This window comes from Electrophorus electricus, chromosome 1, assembly GCF_041902795.1.
Source record: "Electrophorus electricus isolate QZ-2024a chromosome 1, ASM4190279v1, whole genome shotgun sequence".
In the NCBI taxonomy this organism is placed as follows: Eukaryota; Metazoa; Chordata; class Actinopteri; order Gymnotiformes; family Gymnotidae; genus Electrophorus; species Electrophorus electricus.
Genome location: NC_137497.1, coordinates 34,210,153 through 34,231,819, shown reverse-complemented (window position 1 = coordinate 34,231,819; position 21,667 = coordinate 34,210,153). Strand labels below are relative to the sequence as shown.

The window sequence follows — 21,667 nt, the reverse complement described above, 5'->3', positions numbered from 1 at the left end:
TTTCACTCTTCGCCGGGGATCAGAGACTACAGTTATAACGACCTTCAGCGGTGGGGGTAGTTTACCTTACTCTGCTTCTAGGAAACCAAGGCGTATTAATTCGTGTGCGTCAATTTCGACAAACTATTCAGTTAAAATGTTCATATTGGTTTGATCGTTGTGTACTTTAGACTGCATAGCTGTGTCTTGTAGTGTAAGATAAATTACACCTTAAGAGGCAGTAGTACGCCTGCATTCTGCGTTCATACCTGAAGTGGGCAGTGTGGCTCCTTCATAATCTAGCCATTGTTGCCCACAAAATCGATGACTCTCAGGATATTGTATAAAACAGATAAGTGGGATTAGCAAGAAAAGCGAGATTAAATATTTGTGCCAGCATCTTTTAATTTGAAGATAGAGATTTTGTTAAACATGCAAATGTATTTATCTCCTTAAGCATGGAACCCTGATCTCTCCCGTCTCCCTTCAAGGGGCACTTAAGTAAATGTGATTAATGAGCTATACTGAATGTACAGTACATACTGTGAGGAGGGTAACTACTGCACATACTGCTCACCTGTGGATGAACTGACAAGAGGCTGTTGTTCGAGTGATCAGCTCATTCATCCATGGGGACTGCTCCTATGGGTGCCTTCATTGCAGAACATTGAGCAAATCAAGCTTGGGGTGATTGACAGAGTTCAAGACGCATAGTCATCAAAATTTTAAGACCTTATAAATAAGCAGAAGTACTGGAATAACGTTTCTTCAGTTCTCCGGCATCTCTCTATCTGAAAAAGTGCAATGCCATCGAGTGCAAGGCCATTTTGGACTAGACATTTTGAACTGAGATTTTGCTGCCATCTATTGGCGAGTAGTTATTCCACACGTTGTGCAGTCTCGATGTTTGTCCGTCTAAAAAGAATACTGTATTTAATCTTTTTCTATTACCAACACTATGAAATTGACTAGGAATACATGCGAATGTGCATAATGCATATAAATTATATCAATATTAATTAGTCCACGTGAACTGTGGCTCATCTGATAGAGCAAGGTGCTAGCAACGTGAATTTGATTCCCAGGGACCATACAAACTCCATTGAAATCGCTCTGGATTAGTGTCTGCCAAATGCTGAAAATGTAAAAAAAAATTTAAAAGTGCAATTTGGAATTCAGCCACAAGAGGGCGCATGAAATATAGTTGGAGCCTAGGATTTAAAAAAAAGGATTTCCACTGCATGTATTTATCACTGGTCTATGTATTTCTACGCTATTCTATAATATTTAACATTCATACGTATTTAACTATGTTAAATACTACAGCTAGAGCATTAAAAATCGTTCACCTGTACAGTACATTGTAAGTAGACCAAAAGGATTCCAATTTCATGTTATCAATGAAATATCACAAGTAATGATTATCTTCAGGAAACTGTGCCAGTATACGATCTATCTGTTTTTAGACTACAACCAGACCACTTCATGCATTTCCTGTTTACTTCAAACTCCACAGTAATAAAAATAAACATGCTTATAGGGATATAGCCTAATAACTGAGATGATCAAGATTAAATGTTTTTTTAGGTTTTTTACTCTAATAGGAGATAATGAAACTAAGTTTCATCACAGATGATTTGGTGGCCATCTTGCAGCCCATCATTTCTGTGGGTAATCGCACAGCACAGACCTCAGTAAACGAAATACACACGGCCCAGGGAGGGGTTCACTCATACATGAGCCGTGCTTCCATATTAGTTACAAGAGAGGTTTTTTTCCACTTTTCCACTTAAGGTCAGCTCTAGCCACACCTTATTTCTGCCAGCCTTCCTCTCTTCTGTCCCGTCACTCTCACAACCTGCACCGAAAGACACCAATGAAATTGAGATTCCAGTTATAATTTCCAGTTTTTAATTTTGCTGAAAAGTAAAGGAAACCAGATATATGATGTACAATCTCAGCTTTTAACAAAAATATTTTGTTCTTATAGTTTGAATTTTGCAAAAGCTATAATCAAATCAAATCAGACCTTAGTTGAATTTGAGGGGTTTTTTTTTTGGGGGGGGGGGGGGGGGGTGCAGACACTGTAACCATAAATGGACTGAAAAGTATTGGGGTCCAGTCAGAGTGATCTCATTGTTAAAATGTTGACCATCTCATTAACTATGCTGTAAAATTTGTAATGTTGTGCACAGTATTCCTTTAACAGACATGTTTCCTTCCACCATTTTTTTCCATGGACTTTGGCTTGGTATTTATCTGTTCCTGTAAAGCCCCACCCAACAACATGCCTGACAGGAACAGTTGTGTCTAACCAGGAGAGGAATACGTTCCTCTATATTTACACCTCAGCAATATTTAGCCTTTGAAAAGTAACTAATAGTGCCTGTAATATTTATCCCTAGTGTGAAAGAGAGCATATGCTATCTTAATGCTATATACAAACGCTGTATATTAATAGAGTAATTACTCTTCTTCTTCTTAATAATAATAATGATGATAATAATAATGTATTATTATTTTTATTTTTTTTATTATTGAAATATAACATATTTCTAATCTGTATTTGTGGCCTTTAGGTTTCTGTAGAGCAACTGAGGGGAAGTGGATATCCGATAATTTTTATTTAAATATACAGACATCAGATGCAGTAGATTTATCATATAGCATATAGTAAACACAGCAATGACCAGACTGTGACTGACTTCAGTGACAAAATTCTGACGAAGTTAATTGCGCAGTATAACACACCAGAATACAGAACTGTTTGTAAAAAAAAAAAAAAAAAAGATAGAGAGAGAGAGAGAGAGAGAGAGAGAGAGAGAGAGAGAGAGAGAGAGAGAGAGAGAGAGAGAGAGAATGACTGCACTCCAAAAGTGAAACTAAGAATAAAAAAAAACTAGAATAATCATAGCACTGTCAATGAATCCTGAATTCAAATGCAAGAGCTTAAGCTTGCAGGCTCTGAATTTAACCTATCTTGTATTCTCTGATAAAAAATGTAAACATTTCTTTGTATAAATGGCCCCATGCATTTTCATAAAATAAGGTACATTTTGCAAACCAAAGCTGGGGCCCCATCTCTACCTACCCTTCCTTAAAGCTGCAGTATATGACATTTCAAGGCGTGAGCCATTACTTCTGGATCTTAGACTCCAGCCCCAATGTACCATCCTTTTAATGTACCATCCTTTTTTTTTATATCTATATATAATTATCTATAGCCCAGGTTTCTGCTAGCCATCCTCCAACTTTTAATTGGAGACATTATTGGTTAGTTTCTGACCAGCTGTTGGCTGGATATTTTTGGGTGGTAGGGACTCTCACCGCAGCAGTGACATTGACATGTCTAAACCCCAGCAGTACTGTGGCTAAGTCAATGTTAATGCTGTTGTGAAAATGGTCCACCAGCCAAATAATATCCACTACCGTCTTGTGTGCCAGAAACTAACTGTGAATGCCAAAAGATACAGTCTAAAGCCGTACAAAATTTACCTATAAGACAGCGGCACCTAATAAAGTGACCAACAAGAGGCCACTAAATACAAGATTATGTTTACATAAACAAAGATCTTACAAATGCACCCCACACGTGGGGTCAGGAGCAGAAAAAAAAAAATCATTCAGACCTGTTGGAAAATAGCAACCATGTTAGGAGTTTGTAATAAAGAGGATGGTGTGATCTGTTAGGAAACAGAACAAATCTTTGGTGTAGCACCAATTTAGCAGTTCCCTACTGGGATTTTAAGAAGTAATAATACAAATCAAATATACTGCAGCCCTGAGGAGAGGGTCAGAAATATCAATACTTGCCATATTTCTGAGACACCTTGAACAGCTAAAAAGTGCAACCATAACATTTTCATGAATGCAGGTTGGGTTGCATCACACAGCCGCGCCTGCAAAACAACAGCAGAGGGATTAACAGAACAAAACCAAAACCACAGTAATTGGGTTTAATTGTTAAGATCTAGGTTCCTCCAAAAGCTTATTTCTGATGCGGCTGAAAAGTGGCTTGCTAAGACTTGGATAACTCAAATACTGAATCGTACTCACTAGTTGGCTGCGATCCACATGTGACCTTGTAAGATGTCCAAATGCTGATTGCAAGAAGAAACGTTGCAATAAAGCCAAAAACCTAAAAAAGTGATAAACAAGTCAGCATATCACATTGATTCTTAAAAGAGTCCCCCAACAGCAATGGTTACTACAGCAACAGCAGCATATGAAAGTAGCAGCTGCACAGATAGGACTGTCTCTGCACTGGCACTTCCTTCCTCTGAACAGTGATGTGATATGAATGATTCCTGCTGGCTTTCCTTTCTTCCATTCCCAGCCGCAGGGACGGGCACAGGGAACAAACAATGGCTGTCTGGATTACTCACCGATCCAGCCACGAGTCCAGAGATGCCATAGCTCTTCACGGCTGCTACTATGGAGGCAATCAGGACCAGGATGGTGCCGATGGCATAGTGCAGGAACTCCTGCCAAGGTAAGACAGACGCACTGCACTCAAGACAATACAGTTCAGAGAAGAGACAACACATGCCCTAATGCAGAGGTCTAGAGCAGAGAAAATGTCATGTAAATGTAATCTAATCATTTGGAGGATCTGCCATTTGTATTTAAATGGCAAATAAAGGCAGAGTGTTTTTCGAATAGTGCTCCATTTGGGGGCTGATTCCAGGATCCAGGAGACCCTATAGTGTCTAGGGTCCAGGAAACCTTTCAATGACTAGTCTGCACATGCATTGTGGATATGAATTTTAGTAGCTTACCAGTTAGACTTTTGTCAACTGTTGGCTGTTTCCAAACGTGCAACTGTTGTCTAATTAACAAGGCACTCTACAGTATAATACCTTAATATTATAATATATGAATAATATATTAATATTATAATCTGGTTAAGATTCATAATATATAAATCTTAACCAGCTAGTCAGACAAAAACTTCTCGCAAATTACTCACCGTCAGGGTCCAGTTAATGCAAGGAATCTTGGCCTGCAGCCTGAGCACATACATGAGGAGGAAGATGAGGAAAACGATGAGAAACCATAGTGTGACGACCTCAAAGTATTGGTAGGCAGAGTAGTCTGTCCATGACGAATAGTGCACGCACAAGAAGGCAATCAGGAGGGCTATCTATTCACGTACAAACACACACACACACACACACACAAATATGTGCAGGCAGGCAGGCAGGCAAAAAAGGAGGTCAAAATTTGATTTCAGATGTCATATTCCTTCCATTTGAACAGAGACAAACATGCTTGCTGAAGTAATTATTTCAAATTGTTGTTAGTTTGGAAAGACACTTTACAAATCTCTTGATATTTCTGAATTTTCCCATATACTTTTGACACTTTGACACAGAGTAATCCCTTTGACATAGAATAACAAACCACTCTGACATATACCCTGGATTGACAGAGTGAATGTGTCTCCTTGTCAGTCTCCAGCTCATGAAGTACAAGCTGCCATTTCATCACAGGCTGGTGTACAAATGATAATCAATGTGCAAGTCACACCAGGGATCACATCTCCTATGATATATTATTTACTCTGAATTCAATCAACTCAGGTCAGAGAACTTCCTGTGCGTGAAATAACTTCCTCTGCGTATACTTCTTTAAATTTATCTGCATTTCTATCCCAGTATAACCTCAGACATTATTACCTAAAGTTGGAGGAGCAAGTTTAGATTTACGCCTTACACGGATTAAAGATGTGCTTAAACCTTTCATGTCCATACTGCCATACAGCACAAAACGTTTTTTCACCCTGGTGAACACTTTCTCTCGACCATGTTGCTTGGATTTCACCAATGAATGCTAATAACCGTTTTGAATAAGACTGAAAAATCCAATTTGCTGTATAGTGGACGGTCATCCGCATTCCCTTATAGGGCAGTCTTGACAGAAGCCTGTGGTGCAGACAGCCCTCTAGAGAGGCCTACAGCCGCCTTTTAAATCTCACTGTAGTTGATCAGTCGTAGCCTCGCCCCACACCTGTTATCATACAACGCATAAGAGTTCGCGCGCGTTTCGTGGGTGTGAATTTTAGCAGTTCACCAGTTAGTTACCAATTGTCAGCTGTTTCCAAACGGGCAGTTGTCTAATTAACAGATTCTACTGTATAATACCTTAATATTAAGCGAATCTTAACCGAACATCGTTATCGCTACTCTCAAAACCCCAAAAAGTAAAAGTTTTTTATAATTTAAGTGTAATAATTTAAAAGGTTCGTCCAACTTCGTAGGCCATAATTTACCACAATTTAATAATTTCACCATATTTTACGTTCACTTTCCACCGGGACGTTATAAGCAAAATGTATACATATTTACACAGCGTCTTACGCCAAGTGAAATAATGATACATTTTCTTACCACTTGACCGAATTTCAGCAATCCTGGAAACGAACGCAAGTAACCGATGTTTAGGAACCGTCCGTCCGAAGTCGACGTTGTTGTGGTCGTGGTCGTGGTTGTTACAACTGTATGAGACATTTCGTTACTTAACGTAAGCACTATTTTTATGACAACTTTCTATGTGCTTGCTGCGCGAATGAGCACAATTCCGTTACAGTTCTCTAAATCTCACATTCGGGTGTGACAGGCTAGGGGGAGGGTTCACTTTTTCGGCAACACTGCAACTTAGCTGGCCTACATCAATGGCTACAGCAGAGTCAGTCAGAGCGTCATAGAAAGGCGTGGAAAAACACGAATGGTCACAAATGTCCACAGCCATGGTTTTGTCACGTATAAGATAGCATCTGTAGCAACTTTTATAGCTTCGTATTAGTAAAGGTCAGTGCAGGTTACGATTTATAGAAGCTTCCAACTTTTATCCCAAGCCTCACGTCGAGTTTACTGATATAAACTCAAGCGATGAGCACAAAAGAAATGCTTAGCGCTTATGAGTTTAGCCAACGACGGATACCATTTGTTGCAACCGGTCACTCCTCAACTTCGAGGATGGTCTTTAATAACCTAAAGACGTACATATAAGACTCCATATTCCGCTTAGCACGTAGCTAGACAGCGGGGCTCCAAATTCATTCAGTCTATAGTACGTATTGGGGTCTATCTCTCGATGCAGCTGCAATTTTATGAAGTTACAGCTACAAAACATAATAAACCCAAGTGCCGCTTTGGTTTGGGTTTATGTTTAATACTTATTTAACGTAGTAACCGGGAAGACGTTCAAACTAAGAATTTCACTGTACACAGCTGCTTCTGCATACGATAAATGGTATTACATGTGACTGAATGAATCTTGACCTTTTCGGTAAGTAGCCAATCGCGTGAAACATGGAACAGTGAGTCTCCTGTAAATAGCTTATTGTCAAACACAATTATACTGCAAAAATAATACTGAATTCTGTAGGAAAATTACATACTCTGTAAACTAGGTTTGGAGTTTTGCCGATTATAATTATAATTCATTAAAATGTTTATACTTTCTATAACGGGGGAAATTAAGTTTGGTAGTCTATCTGACAACGGATTGGTCCAATAGCTGTTTACAATCCTTAATACTGAGTTTGACATGCGTGCAACATAAATTACCAGGGCGATGCAACCTACAAAAAAACGCCGTACAAAGACGAGATGAAACTAAAGCTAGTTAGAAAAGTAAGTCCTAGCCACAGTTCATAAGACAGGCCCTTGGTCTTGAAACGATTTTGCTTTCTATGGACGTCAAAGTCATTATCGACTGATCTTGCTTTAAGAGTCATGCTCGTTGTTATGGTGATTGGGTAAATAACATTTCTACGATAACACTAAACAGGAAACGGCGTGGTCTCCCGGAAAATCAAGATACACTTAAATTGTTTTGAAGCAAATTTTCAGACGAAAGAAGCTCCTCTGAAACTGTTGAACCAATTACACTATTTAAATCTATAGGGCAAGTCTACTCTATACATTCTGTCAAGGTCGTAACCACGCATTGAGCAGGGGAGTATTCATGCATTTTTCAAAAAAAAAAGAAAAAAAAGAATCACTTTTCCACAGATCTATTTCTGGCATTTTAAGTACATTTTGTTTTGTTTTTTTACATTTGAAGAAATTCATTAATTTCTTTTTTTTAATAATATTTTTTAAATAATAGTATGCAACTTCTAAACTTTGCTGAACTGGGAAACTATATATAGTAATTTAAAAACGTGTAGATATTGAGTTAATAGTAATGTTATATTGTTTTATTTATATTTTTAGCATATTCTATCTGAATATTTTTTGTCAAAATGACAGTAGCTATGGTATTATAACTAGGCAGCCGGTCCTGATGAAGGCATTAAGAAGGAGGCTCCCACAGCACCTTTATTTCCTGAAATAGCACAAGACATTTGATATGCTTCAAGCACTGCTGGTCCAGGTCTACACTGAATGCATCATTGCTTCCTCCAGCCTGTCTTGTTCAGTTCACACATTACACTTTAATTTGCATGAATTACACACACACACACACACACACACGCACACACACACACACATATGCAGTCCTCCAACTGTTCATTTCTTCATTGTCCAAGATCCACCCAACTACATGGTGTATAGCGCTTCCTAGCATGCCTTTTTGGTTTCAGTGAAGTTTGAAGTTTGCTAATTCTTGTTTACATACCGCCATCTATTATAAATCTACAGACTCTCATTCCTATTTACAGTAAAATTCTTCACAAGAATGGAAATGTGTGAATATCTTCAAAACTTTAGGTTTCCTGAGGAAGTCATAGATGATACCTTTGATCATGTTTTACCTGTTCAGAAAGTGACTGCACTGATGTATAAACAATCTGCTGTTAAAACTACAAGAATTCCTTTGGTGCTGATTTATAATCCTACAAATAAACCAGTGACTGATATATACACTTCAGAATCCTCCAGGACGATGCAGAGACCACATCCCTTTTTAAGGATCCTCCACTAATCTCCTACAGATGAGACAAAAACATCAAAGACATGCTCATCAAGAGTGAGATAAATGATCATTTAAATACTGGCTGTGGTAGTATAGCCTGTAACTGCTCTAGATGTGCTACAAGTAAATATATTAACAGCCACTAAAATAACTGGCACAAAAGGATCAATTATCACCCATTCCTCTTAATCCATCACTGCAGGAGTTGTCTACTGTATTACTTGTAAGAGAAGACTTGCTGATCAGATTGTTGAACACCTTCAGACCATAATAATAATAATAATAATAATAATAATAATAATAATAATTAGTAGTAGTAGTAGTAGTAGTAGTAGTAGCAGTAATAGCAGTAGTATTACTATTGTTATGATGTAAGACAGACATTGAACTATACTGTCACCTAGTGGACAAAATGAAACATTTACGGTCTGTGAACATTTAAGGTCTATTGCTAGAATGGCTCCATTTGATAATTCTATGCAGACAGTACATAATAATACAGAATAGTCTCCCTTGTCATTCACAGAACCCAGTCAGCCCAACATGCAGCTTCTTCATGCACCCAGTTACAGCATACTATTATTATAGTTATTAGAGTTATAAAGTATATAGAAATAGAATTAATCACAAGACTGGCAAAAGTAATTGTGACAATGCTTAGGTGACTGTTAACATTATTTCATTACACTGATCTGGAATAAAAGAGGACATTGAACAGCAATTCGAAGACATACATTGCAAGACACTTGCAGCTTTCATATTTTTAACCTTGAACCCACAGTTTTCTTACTAAATAATGAGATGAAGAAGTTAGCAATGGGTGGGGCACTGTGGGCAGAGTGTGTGTGTGTGTGTTGAATGACAGTGAGTCAGAGACAGAGGCTGTCTGCAGGGGATTCACACCCCCAGCCAAAGCCAGACTAGTACAGGACTGACATGGATTCTCAGGCCCTCATGATCACCCTGTTCTTGCTTCTCCACCACTCCACAGGTAAAACACTCACTTACCATATATCAGTGATCTGGGTCTGCTCTGACAATCAGGTTTTTAATTCTGTTCCATCTCCTATCAGCCTGTTTAAAGGGATAGCAGGCGTTAGGACTGGAGTGAAAACTTGAGATTAAAAATTTGCACTTATATAAAATACTGTTTTTAAAATACTGTCTTCTTTTCCAATCTAGCCAGGGCTTTAGTCTAATAGTATTCTTGACACTAATCTGTGTATGCTTACTTGAGGATATGTATTTAATAGAGACTACACTTCTTTAAATCAGTCTGGAGCAGGGCATCTGTCAAATGCTGTGAATGTAAATGTAAAGCAGTGTTGCTCATTCAGACCTAGAGGGCCACAGCAGTGTTAAGTACAGTTTGGCATTTTATTGTTCCAGAACTGAGGTGTAGTCAGTGTGTATGGAGAGAGGAAACATTAACCAGGTTCTGCTGTGCAGTTTTACTACTCGCTGAACCCAAAAGCAGGGTTGGGGAGCCTTATCCACCAATGGTTGGTATGGCAGCAGACTTTCATTCCAAGCAAGTGATTACTCTTGTTTAATCAGTTGGACTGAGCCTTCAAACAACTGATGAGTTTCAAGTTTGGTTTATTCGTCACATACATAGTCATACACAGTATAACTCGTAGTGAAATAGTGGAACCGGTTGTAACCGATGCTATGCACACAAGGTTTCCCACCCCTGCTTTAAAAGAATACTTCTATGAATGAATACTTTAAAAGAATACTTGTATGAATGAATACTTTAAAAGAATACTTCTATGAATGAATACTTTAAAAGAATACTTGTATGAATGAATACTTTAAAAGAATACTTCTATGAATGAATACTTTAAAAGAATACTTGTATGAATGCTGTATGAGGCATTCGTTTGACCAGCATGCTCTACATGCGAAGGTCCAGCAGCACATGATGACAGCTGGTCTATGAAGGTTCCTGCTGAGGTGCGAGCCATTGAGGGCTACCCTGCCGTGCTTCCCTGTTCCTTCACCCACCCTCATGGCACCCAGCACACCTCCATGCATGTGATGTGGCGGCTGGGTCATGGGCACACTGGCACTGAACTCTTCCGTTGCTCTAGCCTCAATGGCAGCCAGCATTGCCAGCCAGGGCCACACCAAGACCAGCGCTACCGCCTGGAGGGCAACCACCGGGCACATGACCTGTCGCTGCGCATCAACAGCGCCACCCTGGAGGACAGCGGCCGCTACTACTGTCGTGTGGAGCTGCCAGGGCAACCGCAGGGCAGCTACGAGAACAAAATGGGGACGCGGCTAAGGGTGGAAGGTAATTATTTAGGCTTGAAAATTCATATTGTAGCTTTATGTATGGTATACCAGGGCTGTGCACTCAGCATTTATTATATCCTTGTGCTATGTTCTGTACTGCACAGTTTTATGTTTTTCGTGATGCACTGTATTTGATTCAGCTGTTTAGGTAGTAATCACATCATGGTTGAGTTAATTCAGGAGTGTTGTCGTGTATAGTGCTGTACTGAAGGACACTGGCCTCATGTCTGAAAGACATTTGCTATCACAGTGCACATTGTTTTGTTTGCACTGATTTTTTTCCCTCTGTGAACAGCTCCGCCACGGATTTTGAGTTTGACAGTAGTAGGCAGTGCGGACATTGGTCTCAAAGCCCTGTGTCAGGTTCAGGGCTCCCCTCTACCTGACATCCAGTGGATGGGGCCAGACGATATTCTCGATGCGGACACTAGACCCCCCCTCTCTCAGGAGGCTGCTGGTCAGCACCACACCACCAGCCAGCTGCTGGACATCCAGCCAGGGGGCCAGTACACCTGCACAGCCTCAAACCCCCTTGGAAAAGACCAAGCTACAGTGTATATTCTGCTCCCCAGCCAAGAGAGGTCCATGAAGAAGCACAGATTAACAGCTTTACCATTGATATTGGGGCTGGCGTTAGGTGTTAAAGTACTTCTGGCCCTTGGCCTGGGAACCTGGATGATTAAGGGGAGTATCAAACCCTGAACTTAGCATGTGTCTGACTCACTGATACGATCCAATCAAAACACACACAAACACAAACAGCTTGTGAAAATATAGAAAAGTCAGACTTCTTACATAAACTTCTAATATCAGTTTCCCAGAGAGGGATTACCTCTGGTCTTGTAATACTTGCTGTGCCATTGGTAATTTACCTTTGGCAATTTTTTCTCATCAAAGTTTAAGATTAATCTGGGTCTGAGCAACTGACCCCTGGAGTTTAAAGGCAATTACTTGTTTAAACCTAACCTTTTTACTGTTTGTCTTTTAAAGCAATATGAATAAAGGTACCATTTTCCAGTGTTAAAAATAGACCCATTTCCTCTTTGGGTGGCAGTCTGTCTGAAAACATATGTCCAACTGCCCAGCTCATGACTCTGATTCTTACAGACCTGTTGCATAACCAACACAATATTTATTTTTTGTTTTATGTTAGTTATATGTTCTAGTGATGGGTCTGTGATTCTCGTTTTCTTTGTAATAACAAAATCATTATGAAACTCTGAAACAGATTATCTACTTTACAACACAAACTGTCAAACAATGCAAAGTTTATACAGACTAAAGATTCAATTGCTTTCCCAATACAGATAATATACATCATATTTCATATATGAATGATATACTAAGAAAGTTAGGCAGATTTATATTTCCATTGACACATATCTATGCTTCCATCAGGGTTGAAATAGAAGCCACTAGTACATTCCTAACAATTAAATATAAGACTTATAGGTAATATATAAATTTGTTTAAATAATTAGACACTCATGCTCTTGAACTGTACTTTAATCTTTGTGTTCTTTGCTACCCTTGTATGACCTAGAAACAGATATACAGATATAGACTATATCAATTCATAACCCACTTTAATAGAACCCGTACGTTCTACACTTACTAGCTCCTTTAACTGGAATCCACCTATTTGCATGCATGCAATCAACCACATTTTTTACCACTCTTCACCAGATATTACGTTTTCAAAACCACAGTCAACTTGACGTAGCAGCTGCATGGTAGTAGGCATTTGTTGTTATGAGTAAGGCATTGTAGTTATGAGCATATCAGAAAGAGCATATCACATCGGTGATACTGCCGAACTAAGATTGGTCTGCTGTCTAAACTATCTAGCCAGCAACTAGAGGATATCTAACACAACTTGTTTATGACAACAGACAGGCCTGTGCACCTGTGGAGTGCTTATAATAAATAAATGTTTCTAATAAAGTTGGTGATGAGTGTATATTTGTAGGATATGGGGGAAGCCGGTAAGCAGAGACCAAACTTAATGCAGCATGCTAAAAGACATCTGCATATATTTTTATCAAGCAGGAAAAATGATAACATTGAACAGAACTGCAAGCAGCTGTAATATGCCACTGATTGCACTTCACTCTCTCATGCATATGGGTTGATGATGCTCATATATTGCGCTGGCATGTAACAGACAGGCAACTTAGTAGAGCAGCAGGGGTCACTGCTCCAGGTGTAGTCGCTACCCGGGGTCATCAGCATGGAAGCACACATGCCCTTCTCGGGTATATCCGGCTGGTCCTTGTCCCAGTCGGTAAAGCCGAAGTCGTCTTCACTCTGCCAGTACCACGCCATGGTGATGAGGCTGCGACGCAGACCGATCCAGGCTTGCCCTTGTGCTTTTACATCGGTCAGCATCTTGGCCATCAGACTCTGGTACACAGATGAGCTGGGACTGATCAGGTTACTACCTTTTCTTATGCAGTACTCACAAGACTGCTGCCAGCTCATTGCCTGATTGCTGATGTCTATGTTTGCAGGAATCACCAAACAGCCGTTTGAGTCTGTGGGGCATACAAGCAATTATGGTCACTGTGAGTCTGTTGATACTCATGAACATTTAAAAGAAAGATTAATTATCTATTGTTAGGGATAAAACTTTATGAAACTGAGATAACCATGATATATATTGCTGTAATGTTTACCTGGTTTTTCATTTATAGATATAGCTGGACCACCATAAGTAGCCAGTGATGGCATTTTTTGAATGATATAGACAGCAATCTTTGACGAAGGATGCCAGACAACGTGTGACATAGCACCGTACAGACTCATACGAGCCCAGGAGTAATTACTATCATTCATGATACTCCATGTCACTGAGACAAGGGTTTGGTCCCAGTGTACATATTGTGTTTGGGTTGTTTCAGCTATGAGCAAGACCTCAGATCTGGTGTACGAGGTGATGTGTACCAGGTAGCAGGCTGAGAACATAGAGAGCGGGATGATCCCCATCATAACACCAGGGTGGATAAGGCTAAGAGATGCTGGCTGCGAAGTTGTAATGATGGAATTTCTATTCTCTAAACTTGGGAAGAAGGGCAGGAATGTGGAGGAACTAGGCTGCAAGATCTCAATGCCACCGCTGAGCGGAGGAGAGCCATGTTTAAGCTCCACGGTCTGGTCCGATGTTAGAATCAGGCGAGTGTTGTTGGCGGTGAAACAAGGGGGCACAAGGAAACTGTTTTGCTGGAGATGTGTGGGCTGAAGCTGCTGCACGAGCATGCTGCATTTGCAGGATTTCGTGTCCATGCATGGATGCGTTAGCAATATGGCCATGCTGGCACTAGAGTTCACCTGCAGCACAGACTCAGTGCTCTTTGTCTGCATGAGCTCAAAGGGGCCGAGTGTGAACTGGGAGTGTAAAGTGCTTCCGGGAGACTGAGGCAGGCTCACGATGACACTGTTGTCTTGAGCCTCTGCATTGATAATGATGAGTCTGAACTGGTTGTACATCTGGGTCACATTGGTTGAGGCAGTGCAATTTAAAGTGCTGTAGTTGTTCATCATTGAAATTAGTTCAGTGTAGTTGAGAAAAGGGACCATATATGTTTTTCCTAAGTTTGATACAGGTTGAACGACATAGGTCTGGACGCTGTCTCCTCGTTGGCTTATGGAGAACACTGTGATGTTGTTGTTACTGGTGATTCTGACAGACTTCAGGGAGAGGCCCAGCTCGTACTCCTCCACCTCACCAGGAAGATCCACGAGCTTGATCTCCCCCAAGTGTAAGGTAATATGTTGGATGTTTATTCCATTGAAGGTGACCTTGACATTAGTGTTGTCATTGAGGGCAGTGATTTTCAGGCTGTTGTAGACACTGACTGGATAGTAGTAAGCAATATTCTCTGGAAAGGCAGTGATGAAGTCTGTACCATAGTTCACCACTGACTGGCCTGTTAAATATACACACAATTTGTAGCCAAATATCAGGGGAGAAAGTACCATTCATGACATTCCATTAATTAACCAGGTTCTCGAACAGCAACACAAGATGGTGGCAAGAAAAGAGCTCAGTCTTACCTTGGTAAAACATTGATACAATTAACAGGACAGTAAACATGGTTAAGCAATACAGGCCAGTTAAAAAAATGAACAGACTGGTCAAGTTTCCTGATTCAAACAGCATGGGATATTTTCTTTTGCTGTAAAAAGAAACAAAGTTAAATTACCTTTTTTAATACCTGACAAAAGCTGAACAACTCACAATACACAATATAATTCACAGTGCGTAAAGCCCAGCAGCGTGTTCCTCCAGCTGTAGCACTAATGCTTATTCTTATGAATTTAAAAAGAATTCTCAATCCAAACCCTAATCTTAACCAACACAAAAGCTCACTTTATCAATACCCTAACCTTATCCATTACAAGAAATCACTAAACAGACAGCATAGTGGTGTCAATAGACAAGTTCCACCAATTACAATATAAGTGCAGTTTGTTGGGACTCTTTCTCAGCTTTGAAACTGAGAACTCTCCCTAGCCACTTTATTACAAACAAAATGTAAGTATAAAGTTAGCCTATGACCCATCTGTTTATAGGCTAAAGTTACCATCATCAGTGGACATCAGCAAAGACTCTGTTATGCTTAAAAACTGCACCAACACTATATTCCCTAATATACCTGTACTAGCTCAGCACCCCAATTATGTAAATCCATGTCACTGCTGTGGTGAAAAAAGTAACAATATCTGGTTAGCAATGGTCAAAAACTGAGCAGTGATGGTTGAAGTTGATCAGTGATGAACAAGGTAGTAGATGGTTGACATTTGTATACCAATAGATAGGCTAAATTATGTATCTGCACACCTACAAAAAGCACCTGTAAAATAAGCATTACCTAATAAAGCAGCCAGTGAGGCAGCTAGTTGCAGTAAAATGGCTGGTGAATGAGTCTCCGAGGTTCATCAAAATGTCTAACTGTATTCTGCCAAGTCAGAGAAAAATGTCTCTCAGGCTGCTTGCTGTTGTAATTAGACGGTTTCATAAAAATCAGATATTGTTTGCATTTATGTAATGTATGACCTCTTGACTGTGAACCAAAACTTAAAATGATTTCATGGTTTATTCCTTTTATTTGATACACATACACACACTATATGCACAGCTGTATAAATGTAATACATTTATACTTTGTTGTAGTATGTACAACAAAGTATAGAAGGGGAATTTAGGGAGACTCTCCCTGTGCCATTTACAAAGTAATCTAGAGAGGCTTTGATGCAACAAAGTAATCAATTTACAAAAACCCCAAACATTTAAACTTTTTTGACTGAAAATAAAATTCTATTCATCTCTGAAATATGTACTTGAATATTTTAGAAAGGTGGAACATAATACTCAGTGTATAATACGTTAGACATCTTAAGTCATTTTCCAAAGCACATTTCCAAAGCACAATTGTCCAAATCTGTGCCAAGATCCTATGAGTTTTATATTTTTACAAGACAATGCCATCTTGATTATCAAATTGAACAACTCAATATTTAAAAATGCTTACAAAACACACTGAATTTACCACAAAGCTCATAAATATTTTTGTAAGTAGAAATGTCTTACCAAACAGAACAGACGCACCGTCCCTTGAGACTGAATCAGTGAAGCATGGCTCTTTCCCTCACCTCCTCTGAATACACATACACAAATTTGACATTCAAACTGCACCATTTCCAAAAGGTTTTGCATCATACGCTGTGGACACCAGTCTTAAGGACAAAGTGTTTCATGTGACAAGGAATGTGCCGTTTTAGTCACTTTAGTAAACCGCACAAGACGAATACCTCCGCCATCCAAAGCTCCGTGCCCTTTTCTACATATTCACATAATCAAGGTTATGGTCAGTTCCCATCACTTTTTACCAGTCTTGGAGGAAGTAATTAAACGGGTGGAGCTGGACAATTATCTTGTGTTGAACCAGCTTATTCAGAAGAGGAACTGGGTAAATACCTAGATTAATTTAATTAAACTTCAAACTATAAACCTTTTATATATGCAGTTCTTCAAGCTGTTATGTTAACACACAGTCAAAAGCAAAAGTTAGTAATTATTAGCGCCCGTTTTATTTCAAACAGAATTGGCATTTTGCATACAACCTGATTTCTTTAACACTACTTTAAAGGAGGTGGACGAACAATCGAACAAAAAAGCCACTTCTTTCAGAAATGATAATCTACATTCTTTTAATGGAATTTCCTATTTGATGTTCTTACAGGTCCATCACTGGAGATCACCACACCCAGAAGGAAGATGCAGAACTCTCCTCTTTTCAGCACTTTCCTGCTCCATTCTCCTATCAGCTCATGCATGATGGATATGATCAGCTCCAACGCCTCCTCTTGGCACTTCCGTGGTGGATATGAGCAGCCCCAGCCTCTTGGCTCATTGTTGCCCGCTGGCAGCCTGCCCTGCCACTTTACGTCCTTCTCTGGGTCGCCCCGCCTGCTTGCGTGGTCCTTTTCCTCTAGCTGCCCCAGATCTGCCCCCAGATCCACCCCCCTGCTTCCTCCTCTGTCCGTGCCTCTGTGCCGCAGACACCTCCTCTTTAGCAGCCTGCGCCCACAGGGCATCGAAGCTGCCCGGAGCCTGGTAGCCGGGCTGACTGCAGTCCAGTAGTTCTCGGGAGAGTAGTACCCATATCCCCGGCACGTTCCTGCTCACGGTGAGGCTATCGAGGCCGGCAGCAGGTTCCAGCGGCTCCCACGTCTCCTGCACTGTCCGGTAGAGGAGTCGAGTGAACTGATGCAGACCTCGAATGCGCCGCTTCAGGATCTCCACGCACGTGATGGCCTTAGCCACGCTCGGGCCCATACCTGTGAACACAATCTGCCGGCACAAGGTCTGCCCTGGGACTGCATTAGGCTCCGCCTCCTCCCGAGCACCAGAACTCTCCGCTGCCTTACCCTCCATGCGGCTCAGGGCAAATTTCATGAGGTTGCGGATTTTGCTGCCATCCCGAACCCGAACCTCAGGAGTATCAGCAGGGAGGTCAGGAAACGGGCACGGACATGGCTGCTCCACAACACCTGCCTTCCTGTAGTTCTCCATGTCATGTATAGCTCACCTACAGACAGAACACAAACATAAACATTACTATGCTTTACTCCTCACAAATTTATGATGCCAGTTCTATAATCAAACAGTTCTAAACAAATCATGCTGTGTGAAGACACTACTGATCAAACAAACAACGTAGCTAAGTTAATATCATGTGCATAGTAGCCTCCTCTTCTTAGAATCGTCGTTTATTTGGTCATTTGTATTTCCAAAACCCTCCTACTGTCGGTAGCTAGGTGGAAAGTTGGGGGAGATGGTACCGCAGGCTTCGAAGAAAGCTAGTACTGACACTAATGTATAAACTCGTGAAAATTCAATAGCATAACGCTAGCTAGATACAGCCGCCGAGCCACGAACTCCAGGGTCGTATCTGATCTAGTAGCTAAGTAGTTAATTAGATAGGTATCTAGCTTAACTGACGTAGTGTTATTTTTGGCTTTCGCACCAGTTATACAGAGTAAGAGAACTCATACCTTTCACAGTAGCACTGGAACGCCAATAAAGCATTTTTTTATTATTACTATAAAGAGTGGTTTATCTCTAAGAAAAAAAGCATTTAATACCTCATTTAAAAGTCTAACGAAATAGTTAGCTAGCTCTGTACTAGCTAGCTCTGTACTTAAGAATCAATTCAGACAAATACTATACCGTCATACTGATAAAACGTGCTCCCAATTGTCTCACTTTGTACAAATGCGGCACTACTTCGTAGACTGCTGCACTAGTTCACACTCTGTTAGATTGGCTAGCTAAACGTGCTCATCTTTTAAAAATTGGCACGCAGAGGCGCTAAGAACAGACAGAATATCCACGTGGTTTTATAGTGACGTTCCTGGCACGTAAACGTTCGAATCTGCTGCAAAGTGCCGAAGGAGCTCATGGGAAATGTCGTTTCTCTATCACGGGGTAATATACGGGTTTACTGTGCATGGTATACACTATGTATTCACGGTATTGTGGTATTGAATTACAAATAAAAAGCAGTACTGACGATTGGCCGATTTTTTTCAAATGCATTAATGGCTGAGGTGATTATTTTGTTTTTGAAAAAAATAATTCACTTAAGTGTTTAAATTCTTTGTTTTACTACTTAACTTACTATAACAAATTTGCGTGTTAGCTGGCATGCATGTGAAGTCCAAGCAGTTTACCTCGTAAACTGCCTCACATATATTCATTATTTTTTTTAAAAGCTTCATATGGATTTTATTTGGTTTTTAATTTTCATTGATGTCAACTGCCTTTATATTTGAAACTTTTCCTGAAATGCAATTAGAACACAGTTTAAATAAATGACTGCCAATGCAGTATGTTAAAATAAATTCATGCAATTACACTGATTACCAACAAGGAAACTGTCAATACAACCAAAAACAGAAAACTGTTCTTAAAGATCCGTAGAAATTTTAATGTACAATTGTGTTCTGAAATAACCATAACAGATTTCTGACTTTAGCTGTCAATAACAAATAAATTACAATACAATCTTTACAAAAAACTGAAAAAAGGCAGTACATACCACCCTTATTCCATTTTGGCTCCACTTCCTGGCCAGTCCACAATAAAGTTGCTTGCACACAAAGAGCAACTCAAACCAAAGAGAGGCAAAGCATGTTTGTCCGTTGAGAAGTAACTGTATAACTGGCATATAAAGCCTATGTGGCCGCTGAAAACACTTTACTGCTAATAAAGAGGAAACAAATAACTTACTTAAAAGGGGAAAAAAATTAATTTAACGGAAGAAGAAGAGGGGGAAAAAAAAGGACCCCCCCCCCCCCCCCCAAAGTTCATGAAACAGGCATGTGGGGAAGTACAGTGCAAGGTGGATGAAGGGGGCCATCTGCTGGTACCAGAACTTTAGTGCAGCAGGCTTCCACAGTGTGACCCAGATACACCTCCATCACTTCCTCAGATAGTCAGGGCCTCAACAGCTCAAGTACATGTAAACCAGTACAGCACTGCATAAGCTACCCACCCACTGAACAAAACATGGGGGATAATAACTGTAAAAAATAGTTTAATGGGGATGCTGACAATTATCACAGTGAATCTTGATAATGTTTGTAAAGAGTACTGAAAATATCCCAATATGTTTTCTCTTGCTTCCAAATCAACAAGAAATGATCAACTGTTACTAGTCACAAGTTTAATTAGATGTGCTGATGTGAGTGTTACACAGTGCTGTGCGGAGAGGCCAGAGCTAGTCACAGCTTCCATTGCTCAGCTGAAGCAAGACGGCCAAGTCGGCGTGAGAAGTCTGAGTAGGGTGTCCTGCAACAAACAGCAGCAAAGGTAGAGCATTCTCATGAAGCCCACATGGATAGAATCCCTAAAACCAACCCTCCACCTGGCTCTAAACCCCTCCCCTCTACCTGAAGAGGCCCAGCTCACCCTGGATCCAAACACTGACCGCTATAGCATCAGGGTGGTCCAGCCCGAGACCCTGCCAGTGCTTCCCGAGCACTTCTGGCTGCACTGCAGCCATGGCTTGTACAGTGGAGAACACACATGGGAGGTGGAGGTGAGAGGAACATGCCGGTGGGAGGTGGGCATCACCTGCAAGAGCTGTGATCAGTCGTGGGTGGACTCCTGTTTCAACTGGGCTTTGAAGTGGGATGGTCAGCAGCTCCAGGCTTTTGAGAGGCTTAAACACCACTTTAGCCCCAAGTTCCATTCCATAAAGAAAGCCATTACTTTCATTCAGTTCCATCTGGACTTTGGACAGAAAACACTGAGCTTCTCTTGCTCTGAGCAGAGTGGCACGGCTAAATAGTTCTTCCACTGCTTCGGTATAAAACCCTCAGGGCCGCTTTACCCAGGGTTTTATTTGGAGGAATCATTTGTGAAAATCAAGAAGCAGCCCAATAGCAGAAATCATACATGCCCATATATTTTAGAGCTACTGTATTTTTAAGAACGTGCTTTACATGCTCTTGGTCAAATAAATAGTAACTTAGTTCTCTGTGTGTTAGTGTGTTATAGGAGTTAGATATGCAGAATGGTATGGAATAATTAAAATTGTAAATCGAAACAAATTGCATTCAAATGCATCATCTCTGCAGACTATTTCTCCCATGAATGACCTGTTTTTTAAAATAAGGCTCAAAAAAGAGGTTATCAAAAACTCATTAAAGAAGCTAATGAAGGTTAAGGACTAAAGTTCAGTCAATGCACTGTACAATAGCGATGACAGTGAAATATATGATACAGTTATGGCAACAGCTCTGTAGCTGATAAGATGTCACAACCTAAAGGATCACCGGCAGGAAGATATTTATAGCTCCTGAAGCTTGCGAAAAGCATCCTGCACCCCTTTTTTACGTTAGTTTCAGGAAAGCACTACAGGTCCATCAAAAGTACACACTACATGAGTCGTGA

At 40.3% G+C, this 21,667-nt stretch overlaps 4 protein-coding genes across 9 annotated transcripts; 1 reads left to right on the top strand and 3 right to left on the bottom strand.

Moving 5' to 3' along the window:
- Nucleotides 1-99: 99 nt before the first annotated feature.
- cmtm7 (CKLF-like MARVEL transmembrane domain containing 7) lies at nt 100-6,615 on the bottom strand. Of its 2 annotated transcripts, XR_004776118.2 has the most exons (6): nt 6,369-6,615; nt 4,949-5,122; nt 4,365-4,463; nt 4,036-4,117; nt 3,793-3,878; nt 100-1,837 (listed from the first exon to the last, which is right to left on the bottom strand). XR_004776118.2 is itself a non-coding variant. In XM_027005409.3 (5 exons), the coding sequence occupies exons 1-5, from the start codon at nt 6,486-6,488 to the stop codon at nt 3,865-3,867; spliced, it is 489 nt and encodes a 162-aa protein (XP_026861210.1). In that variant the 5' UTR covers nt 6,489-6,615; the 3' UTR covers nt 2,589-3,864. The 2 variants fall into 2 exon arrangements, 1 of the variants encoding a protein (XP_026861210.1); XM_027005409.3 differs by lacking the exon at nt 100-1,837 and having other exon boundaries at nt 2,589-3,878.
- An 84-nt stretch (nt 6,616-6,699) lies between these two features.
- si:dkey-11p23.7 (V-set and Ig domain-containing protein) lies at nt 6,700-12,233 on the top strand. The gene is made up of 3 exons (XM_027005403.3): nt 6,700-9,895; nt 10,814-11,203; nt 11,501-12,233. Exons 1-3 carry the CDS (start codon nt 9,841-9,843, stop codon nt 11,905-11,907), a joined length of 852 nt encoding a protein of 283 aa, XP_026861204.2. The 5' UTR covers nt 6,700-9,840; the 3' UTR covers nt 11,908-12,233.
- A 144-nt stretch (nt 12,234-12,377) lies between these two features.
- LOC113574459 (uncharacterized) lies at nt 12,378-16,903 on the bottom strand. The gene is made up of 4 exons (XM_027005406.3): nt 16,796-16,903; nt 15,259-15,380; nt 13,881-15,131; nt 12,378-13,739 (listed from the first exon to the last, which is right to left on the bottom strand). The coding sequence occupies exons 2-4, from the start codon at nt 15,362-15,364 to the stop codon at nt 13,321-13,323; spliced, it is 1,776 nt and encodes a 591-aa protein (XP_026861207.3). The 5' UTR covers nt 15,365-15,380; nt 16,796-16,903; the 3' UTR covers nt 12,378-13,320.
- On the bottom strand, nt 16,283-19,118 carry rpp25l (ribonuclease P/MRP 25 subunit-like). 5 transcript variants are annotated; one of them, XM_027005270.3, is made up of 3 exons: nt 18,938-19,118; nt 18,763-18,776; nt 16,283-18,296 (listed from the first exon to the last, which is right to left on the bottom strand). In XM_027005270.3, the coding sequence occupies exon 3, from the start codon at nt 18,278-18,280 to the stop codon at nt 17,615-17,617; it is 666 nt and encodes a 221-aa protein (XP_026861071.2). In that variant the 5' UTR covers nt 18,281-18,296; nt 18,763-18,776; nt 18,938-19,118; the 3' UTR covers nt 16,283-17,614. The 5 variants fall into 5 exon arrangements, with proteins under 5 accessions (XP_026861071.2, XP_026861073.2, XP_026861070.2 ...); XM_027005272.3 differs by having other exon boundaries at nt 18,946-19,118; XM_027005269.3 differs by lacking the exon at nt 18,763-18,776.
- Between the last annotated feature and the right edge of the window lie 2,549 nt (nt 19,119-21,667).